General features: G+C 55.4%; 9 protein-coding genes across 9 annotated transcripts; 4 read left to right on the forward strand and 5 right to left on the reverse strand.

Moving 5' to 3' along the window:
- Nucleotides 1-1081: 1081 nt before the first annotated feature.
- On the forward strand, nt 1082-1993 carry BAUCODRAFT_67140 (uncharacterized protein; the record flags this gene model as incomplete). Its single annotated transcript, XM_007676461.1, has 1 exon — nt 1082-1993. A coding segment is annotated over one exon (912 nt), but the record flags the coding sequence as incomplete, so codon positions are not given.
- Nucleotides 1994-2063: 70 nt separating this feature from the next.
- On the reverse strand, nt 2064-2963 carry BAUCODRAFT_31818 (uncharacterized protein). Its single transcript, XM_007676154.1, has one exon. It carries the CDS (start codon nt 2752-2754, stop codon nt 2476-2478), a length of 279 nt encoding a protein of 92 aa, XP_007674344.1. The 5' UTR covers nt 2755-2963; the 3' UTR covers nt 2064-2475.
- A 2747-nt stretch (nt 2964-5710) lies between these two features.
- Nucleotides 5711-9652, reverse strand: BAUCODRAFT_31822 (uncharacterized protein). The gene is made up of 3 exons (XM_007676155.1): nt 9456-9652; nt 6785-9407; nt 5711-6733 (listed from the first exon to the last, which is right to left on the reverse strand). The coding sequence occupies exons 2-3, from the start codon at nt 9196-9198 to the stop codon at nt 6037-6039; spliced, it is 3111 nt and encodes a 1036-aa protein (XP_007674345.1). The 5' UTR covers nt 9199-9407; nt 9456-9652; the 3' UTR covers nt 5711-6036.
- A 330-nt stretch (nt 9653-9982) lies between these two features.
- On the forward strand, nt 9983-11225 carry BAUCODRAFT_57236 (uncharacterized protein; the record flags this gene model as incomplete). Its single annotated transcript, XM_007676368.1, has 4 exons — nt 9983-10114; nt 10158-10476; nt 10591-10789; nt 10898-11225. Coding segments are annotated over 4 exons (978 nt in total), but the record flags the coding sequence as incomplete, so codon positions are not given.
- A 79-nt stretch (nt 11226-11304) lies between these two features.
- Nucleotides 11305-12704, reverse strand: BAUCODRAFT_31827 (uncharacterized protein). Its single transcript, XM_007676156.1, has one exon. It carries the CDS (start codon nt 12635-12637, stop codon nt 11459-11461), a length of 1179 nt encoding a protein of 392 aa, XP_007674346.1. The 5' UTR covers nt 12638-12704; the 3' UTR covers nt 11305-11458.
- Nucleotides 12705-12837: 133 nt separating this feature from the next.
- BAUCODRAFT_155102 (uncharacterized protein) lies at nt 12838-14918 on the forward strand (the record flags this gene model as incomplete). The annotated part of the gene is made up of 3 exons (XM_007676558.1): nt 12838-13195; nt 13246-14525; nt 14580-14918. The coding sequence occupies exons 1-3, from the start codon at nt 13120-13122 to the stop codon at nt 14916-14918; spliced, it is 1695 nt and encodes a 564-aa protein (XP_007674748.1). The 5' UTR covers nt 12838-13119.
- Nucleotides 14919-15087: 169 nt separating this feature from the next.
- BAUCODRAFT_66073 (uncharacterized protein) lies at nt 15088-16959 on the reverse strand (the record flags this gene model as incomplete). Its single annotated transcript, XM_007676379.1, has 2 exons — nt 15088-16730; nt 16782-16959. The coding sequence occupies 2 exons, from the start codon at nt 16957-16959 to the stop codon at nt 15088-15090; spliced, it is 1821 nt and encodes a 606-aa protein (XP_007674569.1).
- A 359-nt stretch (nt 16960-17318) lies between these two features.
- Nucleotides 17319-18912, reverse strand: BAUCODRAFT_66148 (uncharacterized protein; the record flags this gene model as incomplete). Its single annotated transcript, XM_007676384.1, has 3 exons — nt 17319-17423; nt 17477-17705; nt 17759-18912. 3 exons carry the CDS (start codon nt 18910-18912, stop codon nt 17319-17321), a joined length of 1488 nt encoding a protein of 495 aa, XP_007674574.1.
- A 1248-nt stretch (nt 18913-20160) lies between these two features.
- On the forward strand, nt 20161-23501 carry BAUCODRAFT_405240 (uncharacterized protein). The gene is made up of 2 exons (XM_007676559.1): nt 20161-20238; nt 20306-23501. Exon 2 carries the CDS (start codon nt 20603-20605, stop codon nt 23186-23188), a length of 2586 nt encoding a protein of 861 aa, XP_007674749.1. The 5' UTR covers nt 20161-20238; nt 20306-20602; the 3' UTR covers nt 23189-23501.
- The last annotated feature ends 214 nt before the right edge of the window (nt 23502-23715 follow it).

Consider the following 23715-nt stretch of genomic DNA (forward strand, 5'->3'; position numbering starts at 1 on the left):
AAGCTGTACGTTGTCTGCATGAAGCACATGCGCACAGTTTCAGTGGAAAGTACATGTAACGGTAAGGGTTCAGACTTTCGGGAGAGCCACTGCCGAAGCCGTAGCACGCGACCTCACGTGTCTACATCTATACCCTCTTGGCGAGCATTACAGTATCCACATACGACGGATAAAGATATTGTTGCTTCACATTATCGCATGCTCGAACAGCGTCTCAAAATCTTACAATATCGAGCCGTTATCTGTAAGCGGCGTTGAGGTATCTTTCCGTCACTCTAGACTTTATCCGCTCAGTCAGCACTCGGTTGTCGGCAGCCGAAGCCCAGACCAAACCGCCGCCGATCTCGAACTCGAGTCGAGGGGAAAGTGGGCGGCGGCGGCGGCTGATGCGATATCTCTTCCACCTCCACTCCACCCCAAGACATTCATAACCTTGCGTTGATTGCGCTGATTGATTGATTGATGCTCGTTTCATTTGGCACTGTGAAATTTGGTGGTGTTTGCATGCTCCCGAGACGATTGGGCGTTTGACACGATTGATAAGCGCCCCGGGACCCTCGAGGACAGCTCTGCGCGGTGACGCAGTCGCAGCGCTACGCCTCAGCTGTAGAAATACCGACATACACATAGAAGCTTGTCACATTCAGAGGAGCATATTGCACGCGGAATAGGAATGCTGGGCTCTGCTTCACCGGCCACGGCCACCCTCCACACCACCACCTCCAGCGCAACGCCCACTTCCCCCACCCGGCCCAGCAGGCTGCGCGGACTGAGCTACTTACGAACGTATACCCACAACCACTTGCACCCAAATTTGTCGTCGTCGTCTTCGCGGGCCGAAGCGCCACAATTACGACGGGCCACCACGAGTCCGGTGGGGAGCAGTCCGACTTCGAGTCCGCGGGCGGCAGGAGCGGGAGCACCACTTGCAGCGGAAGGAACGACAGGCAACACGTCAGGCATTCAAAACGGCGAGAACGGGTGGCTGCCTACGGTCCAAGGCCGCAGCGGACTCGTTCGCGAATCGAACAACCCAACCTCCACCTCCATCGAGTCCGCCGCACCCGAGCCAAGCGCAGGCATGGCGCGAAGCCGATCGGCAACGGCATTCGGCCCGACAGCCACCACAACCACCGCCGCCCCATCCTCGAGCTCAGCGGAGATCTCCACCAACACGCCAGAAGCAGCAGCATCATCCTCTCTGACAGGGAAAGAAGGAACCCCCTCCAAAGACCCCTCCCCCTCCATCCGCTTCACCCCGCACAGCGACATCCACTCCTCCCGCCCCTCCCTCCACTTCCCCGCCACCTCCCGCACCCTCAAACACCCCACCGCCATCGTGCGCGTCGGCCGCTTCAGCGAACGCGACAACACCCTCTCCCAAATCCAAGGCGGTGGCGATCCCAGCAACTTACCCGTCGGATTCAAATCCAAAGTCGTCTCGCGCCGGCACTGCGAGTTCTGGTGTACGAACGGGCAGTGGTATATCAAGGATGTCAAGTCCAGTTCCGGAACATTTCTCAATCATGTCCGTCTTTCGCCACCGGGCCAGGAGAGCAGACCTTTCGAGGTCAACGATGGCGACACCGTCCAGCTCGGTATCGACTTCAAGGGAGGCGAGGAAGTCATCTTCCGCTGCGTCAAAATCCGCATCGAATGCAACCGCGGCTGGCAGAAAAGCCTCAACGCTTACAACACCACCGCGCACAAACGACTGCTCAAGCGTACGCGCCGCGACGGCAACGACGCGCAGAACGGTGCTGGCCCGGGGAAAAGTAAGCGCGACAGCGACGCGGGCAGCGTCAACAGCAGCAGCGAGTGCAGCATCTGCCTTAACCCCGTTGCGCCCTGCCAGGCGCTTTTCGTCGCCCCGTGCAGTCATGTGTGGCATTATAAGTGCGTGAGGAATCTGTTGGCCAAGAGCGATAGCTTTTTGTGTCCGAATTGTCGGCTTATGACGGATTTGGAGGCGGATGTTGAGCCGCCTGAAGAAGTGGAGGAAGAGGAGGAGGGAGAAGATGGGTTGTTTGAGGGGATGGAGGGAGAGGATGAGGTCGGGGCTGGGGGAGACGTGGAGGCGGGGGCGGAAATAGTAGGAGAGGGTGCGCGGTCGGAGCAGGAGCGGCAACGGAACGAAGGGAGAAGAGAAGACACGGACGGTACGCAAACAGCCGGCAACGCAACTGACGAACGAGGAGTCCCCCAGCGTCACGACAGAAGTGGCAACATCACCGACCAAGAACTCGCCGACCTCCTCGACCGCACCTCGCTGCAACCCCTCACAAGCCTGACGAATCCGACGGACCATCGCCGCACCCTCTTCACTCCCCAAACCAGCCTGCCGCTACCGGACTCGCTCCGGATCGGCTCCTCCCAACCGGTCAATATCGTCGCCCGGGGAAACGACGTGGATATGGGCGGAGAAGGGGACGCGGGGTTACTGATGGACGCGGCGCGCAGCACGACACCGACGAGTCATGCGGCTTTTGCGGCGGCGATGGGCGGGTTGGGGGATTTGGGGCCCATGACGCCGCGGAATGATGCGGGGCCGTTTGTTTTGGATGGGAGTGCGGGGAGGAGGAGGAGGAGTGGTGGTGGTGGTGATGGGGGAGAAGAGGAAGGGGCGGGAGATCGGGGCGAGGGCTGAGTTGCGAGGTTGAAGTCTGGAATTTTCTGAATGAGTGAGTGAGTGAATGAAGATTGCTCGGGCAAGCATTTCCCACACTCCTTTGCGAGAATATCCTCACGTTTCATCTCATGCCCGGATGCCAGTGTGAGTAGGGAGATGACGACGAAAGTGCAAGGACGTGCGGTTTGATGGGCGATGACCTGAGAAGAGAATGCGGCGACTGATCAGGCCCGCTCATGCAAGCCCTGACATCAGTCCACTCCATCCACTTTCATCGAAGGATGTCACGTGCTGCCGCCGAACACTGCCTTGCAACACCATCTAAAGTTCTGGCGCCCTTCACTGAAGCATCAACCTCTTCCCGTACCGCAAACAACCCACTCCTACGACTGGTCTTCACCGGGGTTGCCCGTTTAAGGCTGCGGCATACGGGTACAGATGGCAAGCCGTCTATTATGTGAACGAGCTCAAAGAGCATAGCGAATGCATACTGACATCGAACTCGCAGATGTCAATACTCCGCTCGAGGGCAGTCGGTATCCATCCATGAGCCTGCCACCAGAGCTACGGAACTGGATATCCGATTGTGTCTTGACTGTACCGGACGGCGTCCGCTTGCAAATCGGTTACGGATGTTCTCTGACACAGCGACTGGAGACGCCTCCCTCGCACTCACATTGGCGTGCCGCCAGGTTCACACGCGAAGACTCGCCGTATGATCTTTGCCACTGAACACTCTGACCATAATTCCGACGCTGTGGGGGAATGCGACTACACCGGCAAACGAATTTCACCAGAAAGGCGACGGCGGACGGACGGATGGACACATGATCTTCCTATCAATCCCAAGGCTTGGCTTCGCTTGGCTCACATCAGTCGGTATACCGACAACCTCGGGTAGATCCGCGTGCTGACCTGTGGGATCTCGATACGCACGATGAAACTTCGAGCCGCTCGGGGAGGTTCAGAAACGGCACCGTGGAACACTGTCGTAGGGACTGCCAGGCGCCCCATTTTCCAAGCCCGTCATCCGCCACGACGGCCTGCTTTTTCTCGGAATGTTCCCCAAGCACACGGTCCACCTGACGCCTCGAGTCGGATGTAGAAGTGGCGTGCAAGGACGTCGTTCCTTGCGGCGGTGGAAGGGAGGTGGATCGAGTGTACTAACTTGGATTACGTGCCTCGAGCGGAATCCGGAAGCGATTGCAGCGGAAGATAACGTGAAATTAGATTGGGATTGCGATCTTGCTCATGTTCGGTTCTCGACTACGATGGAGGACTCTTGACTCACCTTTGGCAGTATGGTATGACAGCGGATTGACATGGAAGACGTCGCTGTCTGACAGGAGTAGGGTAGGCGGTTGAGAAGCTTGGGGTACATGGCAGTGGGTTGGGTGCCGATGAGACAGGCTTTGTAGCTGGGCATGGGCTTGGCGGTAAGAAGCGGCGGGACAAGTCACGCCCGTACTTAGGCTGTTGCGTGGAGAGTGGTGCTCATGATAATGCGGCAGGAGTGGAATGCTGGGGATATTGTCGCTTGGTGAAGAAAGGCTGCGAGAGTGCAGCAATGGTTTGGTCGCTGCTGATGCGGCCGAGCAGTGGAGATCGCCCCTGCCGACACCGGTGTCCTGGTATGCAGCTGGAGCTTACAGAGACTCAATCTCATTGCACGATTGCCGGCCGTGACCACCACAGGACCGAATTATCACGCTAGTGCCGGGATACTCCGTGACTTTCGCCTTCAGCTTGCTCTCGATTTTAAGAAATATCACACTCACGCATGCTTTCCAGGGGCATTATCGGCGCGGATCACCAATGCTGTCTGACGGACCGAACCATCGGGTCGATCATTGAACGAAGGTAAGACTGCTTCTTCCAGGCGGTATAGGCGAGTGAGCAGGCAGGCAGGCAGCTTGCTTCTTTGCATGAAAGATAAACCCGCAAGTACGTTGTCGTGAACCCTCTTTGACACGAACGACAAACACCCACGGCTACACCGAATCGTCTCCGCGCACCATTGGTTGAAGGTAAGACTGCTTGTTCTAGGCAGGTTTACGCAATCGGGCACGCTGACAGGCGGGCAGGCAGGGCGGGAAACTGGTGATCGGGTCAAGGCGGCTCGAGCAGTGCGCGGGACGTGATATACCAACCATCTACGTGCAAGTACCCGAGTTGTCGGTGCAGCCGGTCAGTCGCCCCTTCTTCCATTTGAGCTGGTGTTTATGGACGGATTAGGTCGACAGCAGCATGTGCACGCCGACGCAGCACGACAGCCATGGATGACAACGTCGACAACGTCAACGCCAACTTTATCAGGACGAGTGATGGCAGTATGGTGAATCTTGCGAGTATGCTATTTCCAAGGCACTGCTGACCTACACTACTGATCGGCGCAATCCGATTTGCAGAAGTCGTTCACGAATGCCGATTCGCCACTGCTGAGGCTGCCGCCTGAGCTTCGAGTGCGGATCTATAACTATGTCTGCTACGAACCCCGAGGTATACACGTCGACGTTTCCCCACTCACGCGACTATCGGACTACACATTCCTGGGCGGACGATCACCGCTTGAGCTCACAAATATCTGCCGTCAAATACGCTGGGAGGCTGGCAATATCGTGTTCACGCTCAATACGCTCACGATCCATCTAAGCGTTTTCGAAGACGATTTTGAATGTACCGTCGGAGTCAGTTCGATCAATCCGATTGCAGTGCTTCGACATTGGATTGCAAAAGTCGGGGCTGACAAGATTGGCGAATGCAAAGCTCTAATTATCGATATCGGTCTGCTGGATGTATCACGCCGAATATCAGTGGCGCCCGCGTACCGGACTGGCCGGTCTGAGGGACGTCATTCACTGCAACAACGGTACATTCCACGCGATCGGTGGCTATGAGGTTCGCTTCAACACCGAGTGGACCAAATTCTGGCATGGAATGGGTATTGAGAACGCCGTCTTATTGTCCTATCAGCTGCGCGTCCAACCCGCCCGTCCACTGACCCGGAAGGATCTCGACGATGCTCGCAGTTTGAGGCTGGCGAGACCCATGAAGACAAAGAGGGACTACGGGTTCGACCAGACCGCGGCGGACTTGCACGAGGAGGTATGCTCGTTCATCATGGGTGATTGATTGAGACGAAGGATCGATCGGTGACGGTTGAGACGGTGGATGTGTTGGTTAGTGGCTAATGAGGTGCGACATGCCTATGTCTTGTCGTTATAACGTTGTCACGAGCCGCAACTGGGTGGCGTGGAAACTTTGGCGGACTACTCAGTTATGGAACGCTTTCGTAGCGAACAGAAGCATGGGAGCTGTCTTCCTTGAACAGGCAGGCACCGAGTAAGAGAGCTGTTGTATTAACGGGAGCCAGCATGCTCCTCGATCCTGAAGAAACATTGCGTTGGTTACCGTTTCAGTGTCTTCTGCTTCTCAGCACTCTCCACAACCTTCCTCTTGACCGTCAAGCCTTTCCGCTCCCGCACTTTGTCCACATAGCGCCTCGCGACATTCTCCTTATCCGCCTTCTCACCTAGGTCTTCCAGCTCCTCCTCAGTAGTCGGCACCCAAAAGGGATCCTCGTCCAGCATCTCAAACCCCTCAAATACCAGCTGCGGCGCCGCGAAGCCAGAAGTTCTTTGCCGGATCTCATCGCTGAAGCCGAATGACTCCGCCACCGGCAGCAGCGCTAGGATTGTGAAGTTTGTGCTCGGCTCAAGCAGCGACTCTGACACAATGCGTCCACCACGCCGGCTAATGACACCGTACACGCGGCCCAGCACTTCCGCGGATGCTTGAATCTCGCAGCTGTACATAGCCAGTAGTATGCGAGGCGACCAGTCGAGGAAGCCATGCCGAATACTTTCCCGTGTCGTCCGTATGATCTCGCCAGTGAGGCGACCCATGTTTTGCGCAGCTTCTTCGTCCGAGGCGTTAATGCAGATTTCGTCGAGAAAGACGGCGACGCCTTGCATGGGCTCGTTACACAGCGGTCCCTGATAAGTGGCGAGCTGGAAAGCGTACGTCACCTTGTCAGCGAAGGTAGCCGTGTGTTTCGCGGTATCAGTGTGCTGATCCGGCAATGCTTCGTGGTGTTCGCGCAAGCTGTAAGATGATTAGCGTTGTGCCAGAGTGGGAGGTTTGGGGGCCACTCACAATCTCCCGCACGCTGCGCCCTCTGTCATGTCAATCAGTATGTTAGGCCCTACACGCCGTGGGCCGAAGGCGGCTATATGTTCAACGACACCCTTCCATACGTCCTTCTCCCCCTTCTCTTCCGCAAAGGCGTCAGCCAGCTTTTGCCGGAACTCAGACATGGACAGGTTCTGGCCGCCTTCTGCTGTAGTATCCTCAGCCTCGACTTCCTGCTCGCCGACCTCTTCCGGCTCGTCACCATGATCACCGCCATTCGCACCACCGCTGGTGCTTCGTTCCTCCTCCTGTGCTTTCCGTTCCGAGTACAATCGCTTGACGGCGCCAGTATGCTTGACCAGAAACTCCGTTACTGGCGCTGGCAACGGCCTGACGCGTAGCTTGATGGTGATCTGTTTGCTAACAGTCATACCCTCCACCGTGCCCCTACCAAGCGCTGGATCCCTCGGTGGGTTCATCTCTTCAGCCTTGACTATGCTCTCCCGATACGGGACGATGGCTTCGCCGGCTTGGATGTCGCATTTCGCGAAACGCTCCCTGAGGTCCTTGAGGCACCGCTCAAGGTGTAGTTCGCCGGCTGTAAGAATGACATGTTCGCCGCTCTCCAACTGCTCGTATGCCACCGCAGGATCGGCTTGCTCAAGCAGACGAAGACCTTGGATCATCTTATTCAGGTCCCCAGGGTACGCCGGTTCGAGTGCCACCCGCACGATCGGCGCATTGGTGGAGATGGCCGTCGTAGATGATAGGTTCGGCGCACCGTCTAGTTGCGAGCATATTGTACCCGACTTGAGTATGGCGCCTTCCAGGCCCGCGATACCGACGACGTTTCCTGCAGGAACCGAGTTGAGCGACTCCAAACTCCGGCCCATCAGCAGGTACAGCGCGGTAATGGTGACCTTTCTCGGTAACGGGTGCGCGTGCGGTCTCGCTGGGGTGAACTTTGGCGGCAGGACATATACCTCGTCACCTACCGTGAGCGTACCGGAGAGTAGGCGAGCGAAGCCTATCAGGTGCTCAGGATCCTCCTTCTGCTCCGACTCGTCATTGCCGCCATTGACCTCACTCTCATCTCCTATCGCGGCAGTGCTCAATGCATCCGTGACAGAGGCTAATTCGGCCTCACCGTTAGCTTGCGCTTGCGCCCTTGCGATTTCAGCTCGCTTCTTGCGACCTAACTCTCTGGCTTCCTCCGCACTGAGCATGCCGCCTCGTCGCTTGTTCGCTGGTAGTTCGCTTTCCGGTATTGAGATCATCTTACTCACGTATGCCACAACCGGCTCGCCAAGCTTAGCGTTCGAATGAATCATGGCATCTCTGACCTTGCCCTCGATATGGTCGCTGCCTGGAGACGCTGCCAACAAGGCAGGTATTCGTGTTGCTTGCGCAGCGGATGGACTCGGTAGCTGCTCCGTCACGGATACAAGCACCGCTGTCGAGAGTGGTAGCCACGCGGCGAACACAGCACTTAACAAAGCCTTCGGATCTTTCGACCGCATGATGTGTGCTGGTATGCTGATGTTGAGGCTCTTTGTAATCTTATCTACCAGCGCTGGGTCGCCCCTGTTGTTGGGTCCGCCCATCGTGGCTTCGTAGGCAGCCCAGATCTGTTCCAGGACCAGCTGCACGAACATGGGCTTCAGATGTCTTCCTTTCAGGTGCTTAGGACCTAGCACACGCTTCGTCTTCGGGTCGAGGTAGAAGTCACCCCAGAGCACCTTCTCTAGGACGTGTCGCTTGATGCCAAGCTTCTTTTCGTACAAGCCTGCAAACTGCCGAGGAGTGAACGCCCATCCATCGATTGCGGAGCTGAATATCACGTTGTTACGCTCCGGTTCGAAGTAGATGTCTTCATCCTCTTTTTCCTCATACTCTGCAGGAGTGCTCGAGGTGACCAAGCCTTCCTCATCCTCAGCAAGGCTGGCGGCCCGACCTCTGGGCCCGCCGTTAGCGACATCCGCGTCTGATTGATCCCGGGCTGCAACAGCAGCGCTGACCTTTTCATCAATGCGCTCCCGCCACCGAAGGTCATCTTCCATACGCTCGCCAAGCGCAAAGCTGCCCATGACAGCGTTGACCTGCTCGAGCAACTTGCTGAGATGCGTGTATGCTTCGCTAGGGCTCAGCTTTAGTTCCGTGATTAAGCGATCCATCTTGTTGATGATGAGCAAAGGCTTCAGCTTCTCCGTCCACGTCTGCCGCAAGACTGTCACAGTCTGTGAGCAGACACCTTCGACAGCATCCACCAAAACAAGTGCACCATCGCACAACCGTGACGCTGTGGATACCTCAGAGCTGAAGTCAATGTGGCCCGGTGAGTCAATCAGGTTAATCAAGAATTCCTTCTGCTCCGGCTGGGCTTCTGGTGCGCTCCGTCGTAACAGTGAGAAGTACAATGAGATGGCAGACGATTCCATGGTAATACCTCGCAGTTGTTCATCTGGTCTTGAGTCCAGGTAACGGATCTTGCCCGCCAGCTTGGGTGAGATGATTCCATTGGTGGCAATCAGAGCGTCCGTCAAGGAGGTCTTTCCATGGTCCTAAGGCAATAGATCAATGGACGTTCTCGCTCCATGAGATGTAGTGCTTACGACGTGAGCCAATATACAGATCTAGCATACATTAGCTGCCGATGCATCAGTATGCGATCGAATTTCAATGACATTCAACTAACGTTTCTGATGCCTTCGCCCTTCTGTTGCAGCTTCACAAGCTTTTCTGCCACCACGACTGGCATCTTAGGTTATGCTTATCAATATCGAGCGAATACTTCGGGGTTGCATCAGTTGGCACAGACGGAGAACATGAAGTCTTGTCATGAGGCGAGTCAGTCATGCAAGTCACATTCACTTGCATGGCTTGGCTCGCCCCACTCGTCCCCGACTCAAGTCTTGGTGAGGCATGCGACAGCGACTCAACCTACATCTTTGGATCCCCGGCATTCCCGTACCGGATTGCGCTTCCCTTTTCCTGCAGTAACACAGCTGCACTTCGAGATCGACTGGGCCAAATCGTCGCGGAATATATGAAGCTTCATCAACCGTTGGCGCATCAACAAGTACATCGATGGTATAGAACCGTTGCGCGCGCGCTACCATACGTTGAGTTGCCATGGCCAACATAGCAGCGCAACCGCAGGCGCACTCGCAGGCAGTCCATCACAACAACGCATTGTCTCCGCTCCAAAGCATACAACTTCCTCCACCAGCCGAGAGTCTGCGCAATGCCAATCTCAAGCTGGACACAATGTCACCCGTGACGCAGAATGGCAGCTTTGTCTTCGACAGAATCATCAAATCAGGACAAGTTCTGAAACGAACAAGGAAGACGAAGGTGGGTACGCGACAATCCCAACCCAGAACGAAGCACGGCTGAGACATGTACGCAGGCATGGAAACCCATTTACATTGTGCTTCGACCGAACTTGCTCTCTATATACCGAGATAGCTCCGAGTCCAAGTTGAGGCATCAAATCAACCTGTCAGACGTCACCGCGGTCGCGCGGCGGAAAGACCCCAAGCGGCAGGGAAAGTTCGTCTTCGGCGTCTTCACACCGGCCAGGAACTTCCATTTGGAAGCGCAGAATGAGCAGGAGGCACAAGAATGGGTGGAATTGGTACGACGCGAGGCCCACATGGACGAAGAGGAAGAGGAGATGTACCTTGCTAGTCCGGGTGGTGCGACGACCGTATACCGTGGCTTCGAGCGAAGCATAGATGCTATCGCTTCCGGACCGGACGACAGAGGCGGATACAGCTCTTCGGACTTCGAGTCGTTGGGGACGATACACTCGTTACCGCGGCAAAGAGATCGTGGCAACACGGGTGTCAGTTCCGCCAGCGCAGTCAGTGGTAGAAGACCTTCACAAGTGGACTACTCTGGAGCGGAGCATGGATCCTACTCCGACTTCTCAGACTTTACCCCTGCAGCGCGGTTGTCTAATTTGTCGTTAGCGACCGATCCGCGACCATCGACAAGTTCGACCCAGCCGCAGCACTCTGTATACGGGTACCAAAACCGGCCATCAATGGGAGCGCGAAACGCAAGCCAAGTGTCCGGCATCGGCAGCGCACATGACATCTACGGCAGCTTCAAACCCAGCAACACACCCTACAGCCCCAATTCCGATCCCGAACGCGTCGTCTACCACGGCTACATCTTCCTCCTCAAGTCAGCAACCGGTGTGCGATCTTGGAAGAAGGTCTGGATGGTGCTACGGCCGAAAGCCATAGCCCTGTACAAAAACGACTCGGAGTATACGGCCATGCTCATCCTACCCTTCAGCACCATCATCGACGTGGTGGAGATTGATCCTATCAGCCGGAGCAAGACCTCTTGCATGCAGATCATAAACGAGGAGCGCAATTACCGCTTTTGTGCGCTTGACGAGGAGAGCCTGGCACGGTGGCTGGGAGCATTTAAGAGTGTGCTTAGCAAGCGTAAGGCTAAAGGTGGGAATGCGACTCCTACTGCGAGTGCTGCCATGAGCTTGAGTGGCGGTCACGGGCAGGAAGCTAGTGTTTCGCCGGCGGCTCTGACAGTATCACCCTAATGTATTGCACATTATTGACGAACAAACGACGAAACTACTGCTGTACCATATTTTGGGAAAGTGTGGGTTATGTCATGATAAGCGTGCAGAATGTACGCGCAACAGCGAGACCTGCCAAACTGCTATCAGTTCGAATAGCTGACTTCCAGACCCACAGTACCAAGCATTCTCTCCCTGTTTCTCAGATCAAACCCGCCGCCGACGCTGATTAGCAGTTCCTTAAGCCTAGATTCCCACAGCAAGCCGACTCTGGCCTGGTTATCGATGCGGAATTTGAGTACGCCAGTAACATCGTCTGGGGCGCGAGTCCACTCCGGTCTTAGCAGGCTGCGCGCCCACATCGTGTCCAAAGATGACTGCTTCCGCTGCCACAACTCCACGCCAACCACAACACCGCTCTCATAGCTGTATACATTGAAATCGAAACGAGAGCAAAACGCCACGTCCGGACCAGCTTTCACCGCGTACGTTGAGCTAAGATTACCCATGAGCGGGTTGAGAGTCAACGTCATGGTGTACGGAAAGCCACTGTGAACCGGTAATGTGGTAAAACGCAGGCCCGTGCTGATACCGGCGCTCTTGTTAACGGGGCTAAAGTAGGCTTCGGCGCCCGCACTCAGTCTGCCGCCTTGATGGTCCCATGGGTGCGCCGGAGGTCGTGGCGAGAGCTTTGCATCTGTCCGGCGAGGGTCGTAACCGAAGTTGTACAGGCCACGAAAACCTAGTAGGGAAGAATCGGTGGAGTATAAGAACTCTGTACTGTACTTGCCAAAATCATTTTGTAGAGTGGCGAGGACTGAGCCTCCGTTTGGAAGGCTGCCGTCCGAGACACAGTTCAGTCGGAATATCCGATTTGGCGAAATGCGACGCAGATACAACGCTTCGAGCGTGCTGGTGGGCAGGTACAATCTCCCGTACAGTAACGTATCTTTCCTCTCGTCCTTCTTGCTATGTCGCCACAGGTCCTGCCAACGTGGCTCGCTGACTTGTTCGAACTCACTAAGGTGTTTGTAACCGAGGACAAGATTCTGCAAATGGATGCTGCTACTCCGATGCGGTAGGCTTAAGCCCAAGCTCGTGTACAAGAAGCTCAAGCTACCGTCCACCACGCCTTTCGCGCCAAGGGTGTAGCTCGTCGCGAAGTTTGACGAGCTCAGTGAGGAAACATGCAGACGCATGCCATGGGGAATGTCGAAGTCGAGGAGATTGTGGGCGGCCGTGGTCAGGGAGGCATAGCTGTTGTCGCGGTCCCAGCGCGTTCGTGCGTGGAAGACCGCCTGGACATAGTCCATGAAGTCGAGCATTGTCGCTGGTAGGTCATGATGGCGATGAGGTGAGGTAGCTATTCACACTCATCGCATGTTTCGGCATAGACGGTAATGCAATTTGTCCCTTGTTGTTTGGTGGTGTTGAAGGAAAATGCTGCCTAAGGCCGAAGCACAACGAGACGGACATCGGTTAGCCATCACCAGTGAGTTTAGTCTGCCCTGCTCTACGTCCAACATCCACCCCGTCATCGTCCCATTGGAATTCACACTCGTACTGTGAGCGACTCGTACCATGTAGAGCACGACTGCACGACGACGGAGCTGCAATGGAAGTGGCCCTCGGGTCCTCCGACTCCCAACCCCTCACCTTGCTTCGGCAAGACGATGCGATGGGTTTGGGAAGCAATGGTGTACCTGAAGTCAACGTCGCAATACTTGAACAGTAGCTAGCTGGTAGGAGTACTGTTTGCTCCTCAACGTTCACTCCCGTCTGTTTGCTTTGAAGGTGCACATACAGGATGTCCCGCATCTATCGTAACCCGAGACAACCTACAGTTGACCTTCCGCCTATCGATCTCCTGACCCTACTGTTTGGTGAGACTGTACCGTGGGAAAGCCAAAAGCGTGGAGCTGAGCGTTATCAGACTCCGAGTACGGCCTTGCACAAGACGACACGATCCTACATCAGGAAGCTGCTAACCCATCCAATACCATAACGAAGAGGCAGCTACGCGACCTCACGCAACGCATCTCTCATGGCCTTCGCCGGTACTACGGCATTGGATCCAGCGGCCCGAACAAAGACGTTGTCACAGTGATTAGCCATGGTCAGATTCTTGTCCCTGCTATGTTCTTCGGTGTAATAGGCGTCGGTGGTGTCTACTCTGCGGCGAGCCCATCGTCAACAACAGCGGAACTTGCTCGTCAGGTGAGAGTTGGCAACTCCAACCTCCTTGTATGCGGCGCAGAGCATCATGACGTTGCCTGTAAAGCGGCCAAGGAGTGTGGACTACCGCTGTCCCGCGTTCTATTCCTCGAGTCGTCGCCTCAATGGAGATTGTACAGTGTGGATGGCACTATCAACGCTATTACTACAGAACGCCTCGGATGGCCCAGGATCACTGATCCTAAACTGCTCAAGGACAGCCTGATCACGATTCTGTGGTCAAGCGGAACCACGGGCCTTCCCAAAGGCGTAATGCTTAGCCACAACAATCTTGTAGCGGAGACGTATGTGACAGCATTGTCAGGCCGCCAATGGGCGGAGGCAGAACTGGCTAGGGGCAACGAGCTTCCACCATTCGAGTTACGCACCCTTGCCCACCTACCCATCAGCCATATAGCAGGTCTGTTCGGCTACCTCATTGCGCCCTTCTTCTCCGGCGGTTCGGTCGTTTGGATGCGGAAGTATAACTGGAACGACATGCTCAAGTACCTTAAGCAGTACACAATAACATCCTTCTACACCGTCCCATCAATATACCTACGAATATCCAAGGCGCCGGAGGTAACGGATCACTTCCAGCATGTCGGAGTGGCAACTACCGGTGCAGCACCGACGGATGGCAAACTCCAGACTGCCGCAAACAGCAAGCTCGGTAATGGTGTCGAGACCATGATCGGGCAGACGTGGGGCCTGTCAGAGACAACGGGAGCGGTCACGATGATGCCGAAAGGGCAGAGCGATGTCTCAGGAAGCGTTACCCCCATCTTGCCCACCGTGGAGCTTCGCATTGTAGATGACGACTTTCGTGACGTCGAGCCCGGACAAGAAGGCGAGCTGTTAATTCGGAGCCCGCTCGTCACGAATGGCTACTACAACAATCCACAAGCAACAAGGGACGCTTTCCGCGACGACTGGTTCTGCAGTGGCGATATCGGCGTGATGCGCGATGGAAAGTTGTTCATTGTGGACCGGAAGAAGGTACGTAGCCATGGTCCCTTTGAGCTACTCGATGAGGTACTGATCAAGATCCAGGAGTTGCTCAAGTACAAAGGCCTGCAAGTTGCCCCCGCAGAGCTGGAGAACGCCCTTTTCACTCACCCGCAGATCGAAGAAGCAGCCGTCGTCGGGATTCCAGCGCCAGACGATCCGGGTACGGACTGGCCTCGAGCATACATTGTTCCCACGAGACCAGGCGCCATCTCCGAAGACGAGGCGAAAGCTTGGGTGGCGGATCGACTGGCGCCGTACAAACAGCTGCGAGGCGGTGTGTGTTTTGTTGACGAGATACCTAAGAACGCTGTTGGCAAGTTCTTGCGGAGGGAGCTTAGAGAGCGGGCGAAGAGGGAGGTGGGATTGAAAGCGAGATTATAGTCATTATGGACACAGCTACCGATCTTACAGCGGATACTGCACGCCGTCGTCGGATCCAGCACCCTGTACGCAACTTCCTCGCTTGAACGCTGATCAACGTGATACCACTCCGCTTCTGAGAATCTGTCCAAGTTCCCGACACACCAACACGCCACGCTTCTGGATATACTCACCAAGTTGTGCTAGCGTCATCCGTGCCCTCTTGCGGCTGATGCGGGAACCTCTCCTTATCGTCCGCAACTTTGCGCTTGAACAGACCAATATCCTGCAAGAGCGCGTCCACCTCAGCCTGCCAAGCCTCGTGCTCAAAGCCGCCGTCTTCACTAGGAAACACATCGTCAATGCCGCTATCAGACCCTTCACCCACTTCGCTCTCCGCATCCAGCGATCGTGCCATCCCTTCCGGCAGCACGATCGGATCCTTTAGCTCTCCAACAGCGAGAGTGAGATGGCGCTGCAACGCCTCAATCTGTAATCTCAACGCCGCATTCTGCGGTCGCAGCTCTTCGACTTCTAGCGTGAGTGCGCGGATCTTGACGTCAGAGACTGCACGGCTCTCCTCCATCGCTCGCTGCATCTTCGTGACTTGCCGCTGGTAGTCCTCCAGCTCATCCCGCGCACGGTCAGCTTCGTCTCGCTTCCGCGCCGCGGCGCTGTTGACCGAGTGCTGTAACGTCTTGATCGTTTCCTGCATCTCGATGATCTTGGCGTCGCGCTCGGCGGCGGAGACGGCATCTTGGTTGACGTGAGCTTTGGTACGGATGCGTTTCGCTTGGTCGGCGTAGCGGAGCGTGCTGAGAGTCTCCTCGTAGTCGGTGGGTGAGATGCAGGCGACCATGGCTGTTTTCGAGTTGCCGCCTAAAGAGTCTTTGAGTAACCAGGTGAGAACAGAGTCACGATAGGGCACGACTTCTGTGCGGCGCTTGGCTTGGTTTTGCAGGCCGGTGAGACGACTTGCGCGCTGGCGTTTGGGGTCGGCAAGAGCTGCAATGACACGGCCGAGGGTGGTGAGGGATTGATTGATGTTGCCGCCTTCACGAAGTCGCTGGCCGGTCGCTTCGGTACGGTTCGCGCGTTCGGAGCCAGCTAGATCGACCAGACGCATGCGGGCGAGTCGTTCGATGGTACTGTCCGTGGCAATGTCGTGCTGGATTTGTTTGAGCGTTAACGTGAAGACGGCATGTGAGCGCGAAGACGTGTCGTTCATCTTCGTGCTGGCGGTAGTTCGATTCATGTCGCCCATCTTCATCAAGCGCTCAATATCCTCGTAGCTCTTGACCGGCTCATCGGTCAGGTTCTGTACGTACACGCCGTCGCTCTTGCTCTCCCTGATCTTCAGGTACGTCGGTGCGGTGGTGCGTGGAGTGAGCAGGTCCTTGACGTGCTCATTGTAGATCTCGAAGTAGGAGACGTGGACGTTGTACGTTATACTACCGTTCTGCTCCGCTTCGATGCGCTCGAACAGGCCTCTGCAAGTGCGTGGGATGAGGCCGGGTTGGTCGAGGGTGCCCATCATCGTGTATGATTTGCCGGAGCCTGTCTGTCCGTACGCGAATATGCAGGTATGATACCCGTCAAAGTTGTGGTCGAGGAACTCCTCGCCGAACGAGGCGTAGATGTCGCGCTGTTCCGCATAATGAGTGTCTTTGTCGTTGTGTGACCAGAAGGACTTGTCGAATGTGAAGTCCTTCTGCTCGTATTGTCGGCGTCGGTCGTGGCCCTCCTCCGATGTAAGTGACGGCGGATGTAGTATGGTTTCATTGGTATGCGGGTTCATCTGAACGAGGCATGGCGACTGCTTCTCCAACTCTGCTGCGCATCAGTATGTTGTACTGCGGCACAGCGTCGCGTAGATATGTTTACCCCTCTTAACGAACTTCCGGACTCTGACGACCACTTTGACATTCCCACCGCCACCGTCAATGGGTGTGACTGGCCGCTCTAGTACTTCCATAGGTTCGCGACTCCTCAGGCTCGGCGTGCTGGCGGTGGTGTGATAGTATTGCAAATCCGGTGTGGTTAGTGCTCGCTGATGCGCCATGCTAGTTAATGTCGCGAATTGGCCAGCGGTGATGTTCTCAAAGGCGGCGCACAAGTCTTCGAGATCAGCTTGCGAACGTAAACGAAGGCTGACATACATCTGTCGCGCTTGCGGCGTAGCATCGTTCACCTTAGCGTTGCAGGTGGGCCTGTCTGTTGCTCTGTGCGTTTGCGATCGCCGTGACGGAAGGGCTTCCGACGCGCTTTCCGTTTGGCGTGGCGTCGTTGGATATCGATAACGTTTCCAGAGCAACGGAGGTCGTGCCTCGGCCGAGTGAGTTTCTGCCAGGCCTGAAGCAAATATTGTACGCTATGCTTCTTCTACTACGCCTTTACGCTATGCTTGTTCGCTCATAATTACTACAAATCGATCCTGACCCACTCTCTAATGCGCTGTCCGTAGTAGTAAAATACCAGTGGAGCGGGCGCGATTGCGACAGAGAGGAAGCCGAAAACGCTGATGCCCTGTTCAACGTTTAGCATGTGGCTTGTATGGGGGGTAGCATCCAATCACTTACCCAACCGTAGCCTAGCTTGTCGAACAGAGCCGGGGCGAAGAGCGGCACAACGCCACCGAATACACTGCGGAAGACCGCACCTGCTGCGATGGCGGAGGCAGCGTACTTCTCAAAGCTGTCGATATAGTAATTCTGGGTTGTGTTGAGTATCATGACCTGTCCGATGCCGTAGAAGAACGTTGAGGCGATCGATGCAGCCCAATGGGTGTGAAGCTCAACCGTCCAAGCTCTGCGACACTGTTAGCGGGTGCTCCACATTCACGGCGTGCAAGAGACACATACAACCAGAAGAGCGATATTGGGATGAATACAGCACCAATGTTCGCCAGAGGGAGGCGATATTCAGGCTTCGCTTTGCCGCCGTTCTTGCTCGCCAAAGAATTGTATACTGTATCGATCCGCGGTACCAGGAACCATACCGCAAACAAGAAGCCTAATCCAGGCCCGAGGTACAGAAGGCCAACCTGCTCCGTATTGAAGCCGTACTCGCCTTGATATATCGGCTGCATGTTGGTATAGATACTGTATGTCGTCCCAAACAGCAGGGCTTGGTATGTGCTCATGGTGAGTACGATAGGCTGCAGTAGGATCTTGAAAGGCCTGATAAGAGCCTGCGCAATCTTCGACTTCAGAGGCCTCGTGTCCTCGCCCTCAAAGCTGTATTTGCCCTGTGCACCCTCTTCCTTCTCGAGCTTCTGCTTGCGCCAGCTCAGCAGCACAGGTGCATACGTCTCCCTGAGAAGGAAGACGCCAGCTAAAGTATTTACCACGCAAACGATTGTCAAGACCCAAAAGATCCATCTCCATCCGAGTCGCTGTACGATCAGGCCGCCGAACAAAGGCCCTAAGGTCGGTCCGAGCAAAGGTCCAAGCAGATACCATCCAAAGACACCTGCTCTTTGCTCCGGCAGGAACATATCCGAGATCGTGCCGCCTCCGTTGGCGATCCCGACACTACCGAAGAAGCCAGACAGAGTGCGCATGGCAATCAACGTCTCGATGTTCGGCGCCAGCGCACTCGGAATCTGTAGGAGCGCGAAGACGGAAAAGCATACCAGGTATACTATCCTCCTGCCCAGGGTTTCGCTCAAGGGCGCAATGATTAGCGGACCCAGACCCAGCATGACTACGAAGCCCGTGGTGCAGCCGATGACCGTCTCGCTTGTCGTGTTCAGTCCTTCTGCGATCTGGTCGATGCCGGGAGTGAACATGCTCGAAGCCAACGGCGAGATGATGGACATGAGCGCGATGATGAAGACATTGGTCAGCTTCTTGAACTTCGACCACTGTCGAGGGTTCTCGCCATCGTGGTCGGAGAAGGAGACGATGTCGCGGCTGTCGCCTCCTTCGCCGCCGTCGGTGGGTTGGTGACTGAGGAGGGGCTGGCGTTCGTCATCGTGGTTGCTTTGGTTCCGCTGATTATTGTTGGGTGCCATCTTGGCGATGCTCTGTTCTATGCTTTGCTGATGCATGATGTTCGATCAAGTAAAACTCAGAGAAGGGAGCGTTTGCAAGAAGGATGTAATGGACAGCTGCAGGGTCACTGGGCCTGAATATGACCTACCATGTTATTGCTGAGGAATGAATGCACTTGGTCTTGCACGGTCAGCAAGGTTCGTACTCCCCATGACGCCTCCATCTCCATCTACAGGCAGATCGAGGATCGCTTTCGGATCCCGGAACCAGAAGTCATGTGGGGCACGCCAAGCCAGATCGCGTCGCGTGGCAATCTAACCCCAGTCAATGTACAAAATACGGCGACCCCGGTCGTAGCACGCATATGAGGTTCTTCCTGAAGCCCACATCCCGCATATGGATCAGTAACCGCATAGCCTTCGTACGGCAACGATATCGTAACCGACACATGGCCAACGGATCTGCTTTAGTGATCCGAAAGTTGCTGCAGCATATACCGCCAGAGCAGCGAGTCCAAGCTGTTCGTGAAGCCGTTCAGCATGCTGACAGCGACGGCAGAGAGGGAGCGCAAATGCTTCTGACACTGCTTGCACAGCAGCCTGACGAGGTAGCGCAACAGAACATGCTAACGCGTCTTCTGAACATGCTTGATAGAGGCGGCGTGCAAGATGTGTTTAATGCTTGCCAGCACGATGCTAACATGCTGGAGGAGATATGGTCTACGTCTCTTGACCGAGTGTACTTCGCATCCAAGCACCTTCAGGCGGAACAGTCAGCAACCATCTCCGTTGCCCTGCCGCATATACCAAGCGACGATGTCACTTTCAGGGGTGTCAACGCTCTCGGAGCTGAAGTATCTTACGGCAAGACAGAAGGGTTCCAGCATTATCTGAGCTTTGTGATGGAGGCGCTCCCAATCATGACTACTCAGCTTGACGTTCGTAGACTGCTCGAAGCGATTTTGATCTTGCTTGGGTCCAAGGATCGGGCAGTCAGCGCGATCGCTCGCGACACTCTCTTATCTCTCTTTGCGCAGCAGGTTATTCTCTCAACGTCAGACAGCTCTCTCATTTGGGGGTCAATACAAGCACTGCTTGCCGAGACAACAGATAGGTTCTATCACGACATATGCTTCTCCATTTGGCTTCGCGTAGCCTTCTCCAGCGTTGACGCGTTGCAGACATGGCTCGAGCCTGCTTACTGGGTGTTATTGCAAGACGGTTTGCGGCTTGGTGACGGGGAGCGACGAAAGCAGTGTCTTGAGATTCTACGACGGTCTGTACGCCTGGCTGCTAATGATCCGAGCCTGAGCAGTATGGTCTGCTCTGCCGACTTTGCCGAAGATGGTACGTTCTGAGATATCTCGTACCGCTCACCACTAAGTTAGAACTTCGGCTGAAGCTCGCTGTACAGCAGGCAGAAAGTGCCACACAAACCTGGCCGATCTCAGTGTAAGTCCTGCTTGTTGGAGAGCTACTGACAAGTACGTCTGTAGGACAAGTGATAGACCACTACGAGAGGTACTACACAGTTTTCGAGACTATACTGCTAGGACGCTACCTCAACCAAGTGGTGGAGTGCGAGCAAGATCTCAATCTTCTGGCTAGCGCAGAGTCGCTTGTCAAGCCCGAATGGCTTTACGCCCTATTGGCCGCATCACTGAACCCGAAGATTCAAGACTCGAACCGGAAGTTCATCGGCAACTGGATCATGCGCTCACGGTTCCAGCCTGACGCTTCGGATGCATACGTGGACTTCTTTGCCTCTGCGTTCCTAGGCTGGGCGACACAAGGCTCGCTATACACCGCTACTTTAAAAGCAAAAAGTGGGCCTGTACGATGTGGTCATGGCGACAGAGTCGCTGCATACGTGCAGGATACGCTGCAGCGTCATGTTTGTGATCCGAGTGTCAACGCGAAGCTTATCGACGCAATCTTGTCCCGCTCGAGTGATAGACGAAGCGGCAACTTCCCGTACGCGATTGTCTATCTGCTTGAAGGGTTATGTCGAGCATGTGAGGATAACCCGAAGCTAATACCTGGACTCGGACATCTTGAGAAGCTTGCCAACTTGGCCACGCAGACTGCTTTGCCTGAGGTTGCGCGCGACTATGTTCATGTCCGCTGCTTGAAGCTGTGCAGAGACTCCTCGCATGAAGCTTTGGAGGGCGGGAGGAGCTCCGCACTGACTGAGGCGGTACGTCGGTGGGGGAATGTGTGCCACAGACTGGAGAAATCCGAATTTGCTGGGGTTACAAGTCTGAAGGACCCTATTGCGAACTGGGATACAAAGCTCTCAAACCGAGACATACTAGAGAAGCGCCTCCTTGAGAAATGTCATGATCTGCGCGAGACCTTGGTGTCGCTCCGAATTACGAGCGAGGACGGCATTGTAGAGGCCGTTGACGACATCTGGTCTGACATCGAGTATCTGGAGTATCCCAAGGCTCCACTCATCAGCCTACCACAGATCCTATTGAGCGACCAGTTTCGTATCATGTCAGAGAAGTCTATCAATGTCCAGGATGTGGTTGCGAAGTCCTTACGCAAGCTGCAGGATCTGTCTGAGCACCGGGCGTATCTCCTCGCGCCTCTGATGCTTGCGGTACGACAATGGGTCTGCGCTACACCTGTGGGAAAAGGCTTCCCTGGACTTGCCGATCTCATCCTGCACTATGCGGAACACTTACCTGTACCTACGGTGGACCTTCAATTTGAAGATGCAACATCCTCGCTTCTACAGGCTGTCTCGCCAGATTTGAGTGAGTTTGGCTACGATTACTACTTTGGTTTGCGTCAGTCAGTAGGCGTGGCTGCTCTGCTGGACCTGGTCAGCAGACTCAACGAGGGTGAAGACGCGGTATGGAGGTCGGTTCTGGAGAACTTGCTCGGACGCTGGAAGCGGCAGAAGACTCCGCCACCGACTGTCTCTCCGTGGAAGTCAACACTGCAGCTACAGATCATGCTGCTTTGCTGTGAGCACTCACAAGATTGGCTGGAGCGCCATGAGCCAGCCTCGGAAGGCGTTGCCAGGACGCGTGCGCTACTGAACGACCTGCATTACCTGCTTTCCATAGAACCGCTACCGAGCTACCGCTACTTGCTCAGCTGGATGATTGTGCGCATCTATCAGAGAGTGCCCTCGCTGCAGTGGGACATCTTGACGAACCTTTCCGCCACCGACCACCATGCAAATCCAAAGTATCTTGCCGCACTCATGAAAATCGGTGTCATATTGGCAACGTGCGAAGATTGCCAGCCCGAGTTCGCTGTGCGTATGGCAACCAGCTTGGTCCCGCTTGCAGCATCCTCGAAGATCATCATCCGCCACGAAGCACAATGGCAAGTGCCAATTCTGCAAGCCTCGTGCAGTCGCCGCAGCCTCGATAGTGGCGATGCTTTCAGGGAGCTGGATCTGTTCGTTAAGCGCCTGGACAAGTTCGAGCAGCCACCTCGGGAGCGGCAGCTTGATCCTTTTATTCCTGACAGAGATCACAACCGCAGCAATCTCGTAGAGGGTCCGTGGTTTGAGCTTGACGGCATTGAAGCACCTACATGCCGCGAAGAGGACTTCGTCAGGCTGTATGAGATAGATACTGAAATATGCTTGGCACTCCCGCCTTCGTGCATCCCGGCCGGCAACGTTGTGCCAACTGCGCCTGCCACAAAAGGTGAGCCACAAGCAGACAATGATGTTCGGTTGACGGCGGACAGGACTCCAGCCCCGTCAAAAGCAGGCGAGTCACGAGCATTGCAGACGAAAGGGAAAGCGTATCTTGCGAGCGGTCTGGAGGCTGAGCAGCAGGTACGGCGCAACAGCATCGTCGTCATCGCTTCGCTTGTTGACAACCCCTACAACCTCGGCGGAATCGCACGTGTCGCAGAGATTTTCGGAGCATCGGAAATGCATCTGCAGAACCAGAACGTCACATCAAACAAAGACTTCACAAGCGTGTCCGTTTCGTCACACCTTCACTTCCCAATCTTGCAGCTTTCGGCTTCAGCGGTTCCAACATACCTGCACGAGCGGAGAGCTGAAGGTTGGGTTGTTGTTGGCATAGAGCAGACGGACCGCAGTCTGCTGTTAGGCTCTGATGCCTGTAAGCTCCCGGAGAGAATCGTACTGGTACTGGGCGGTGAGAAGGAAGGCATACCAGCACTTGTGCTTGCAGAGTGCGACATGCTTGTGGAGATACCGCAGCAAGGGATCACGCGAAGCTTGAACGTGCAGACTGCCGCTAGCATAGTGCTGTACGAGTACTCGCGACAGCACCGAACTACTTCCGGGAACGTCTAAGTGGGAGCCTGGGTACTGACTATCGTCCACGGTTTTAACTTGGAAGTGGCATCAGGAGAGTATCTGCTGTTGGGATGACAAGCCAGGTCGTCAGCAGAGCCAGTGACGTCCGGCTCGCGCAGTCTCAGCCCGCAAGTGTCTGGTTTGGACCATCCGACGCGATGTAGGTGTCAAACTGCGAACGGCTGCAAACGCCAGTTCACGCCATGCCATTTGCACGCATGATGCGTGGCGTTGTGCAGGTCTCTCATGCAGGCGCCCAATTGGTTTCTGCTGGTCCAGACATACGTCGGCTGTGTATACAAGACCAGAGAGTTTGATCCGTTGTCAAGCGCCGGTACGTTGCATGACACCGGTCCACAGCTGTCGAAACTACCTGTATGCGCGGTACAGCGTCCGACGCCAGACCCACGGAGTCTCACATCATCAGACCAGCTGGGCAAGACGGGCGGTATGTCTCAACCACTTCAGCAGCTATCCTATGCACAACAAAGAGACTGACGATCAGGGGTAAGACGCGAACGCCT

This window comes from Baudoinia panamericana, assembly GCF_000338955.1.
Source record: "Baudoinia panamericana UAMH 10762 unplaced genomic scaffold BAUCOscaffold_4, whole genome shotgun sequence".
Lineage (NCBI taxonomy): Eukaryota > Fungi > Ascomycota > Dothideomycetes > Mycosphaerellales > Teratosphaeriaceae > Baudoinia > Baudoinia panamericana.

Bases quoted from the DNA above. Each gene is read 5' to 3' on its own strand.
- BAUCODRAFT_31818 (XM_007676154.1), bottom strand. From the start codon at position 2,754: ATGAAACGTGAGGATATTCTCGCAAAGGAGTGTGGGAAATGCTTGCCC.
- BAUCODRAFT_31822 (XM_007676155.1), bottom strand. From the start codon at position 9,198: ATGGAATCGTCTGCCATCTCATTGTACTTCTCACTGTTACGACGGAGC. The intron at 6,734-6,784 runs GTGAGTGGCCCC...ATCATCTTACAG, and splicing joins GGCGCAGCGTGCGGGAGATT to CTTGCGCGAACACCACGAAG.
- BAUCODRAFT_31827 (XM_007676156.1), bottom strand. From the start codon at position 12,637: ATGCTCGACTTCATGGACTATGTCCAGGCGGTCTTCCACGCACGAACG.
- BAUCODRAFT_405240 (XM_007676559.1), top strand. From the start codon at position 20,603: ATGCGCTCACGGTTCCAGCCTGACGCTTCGGATGCATACGTGGACTTC.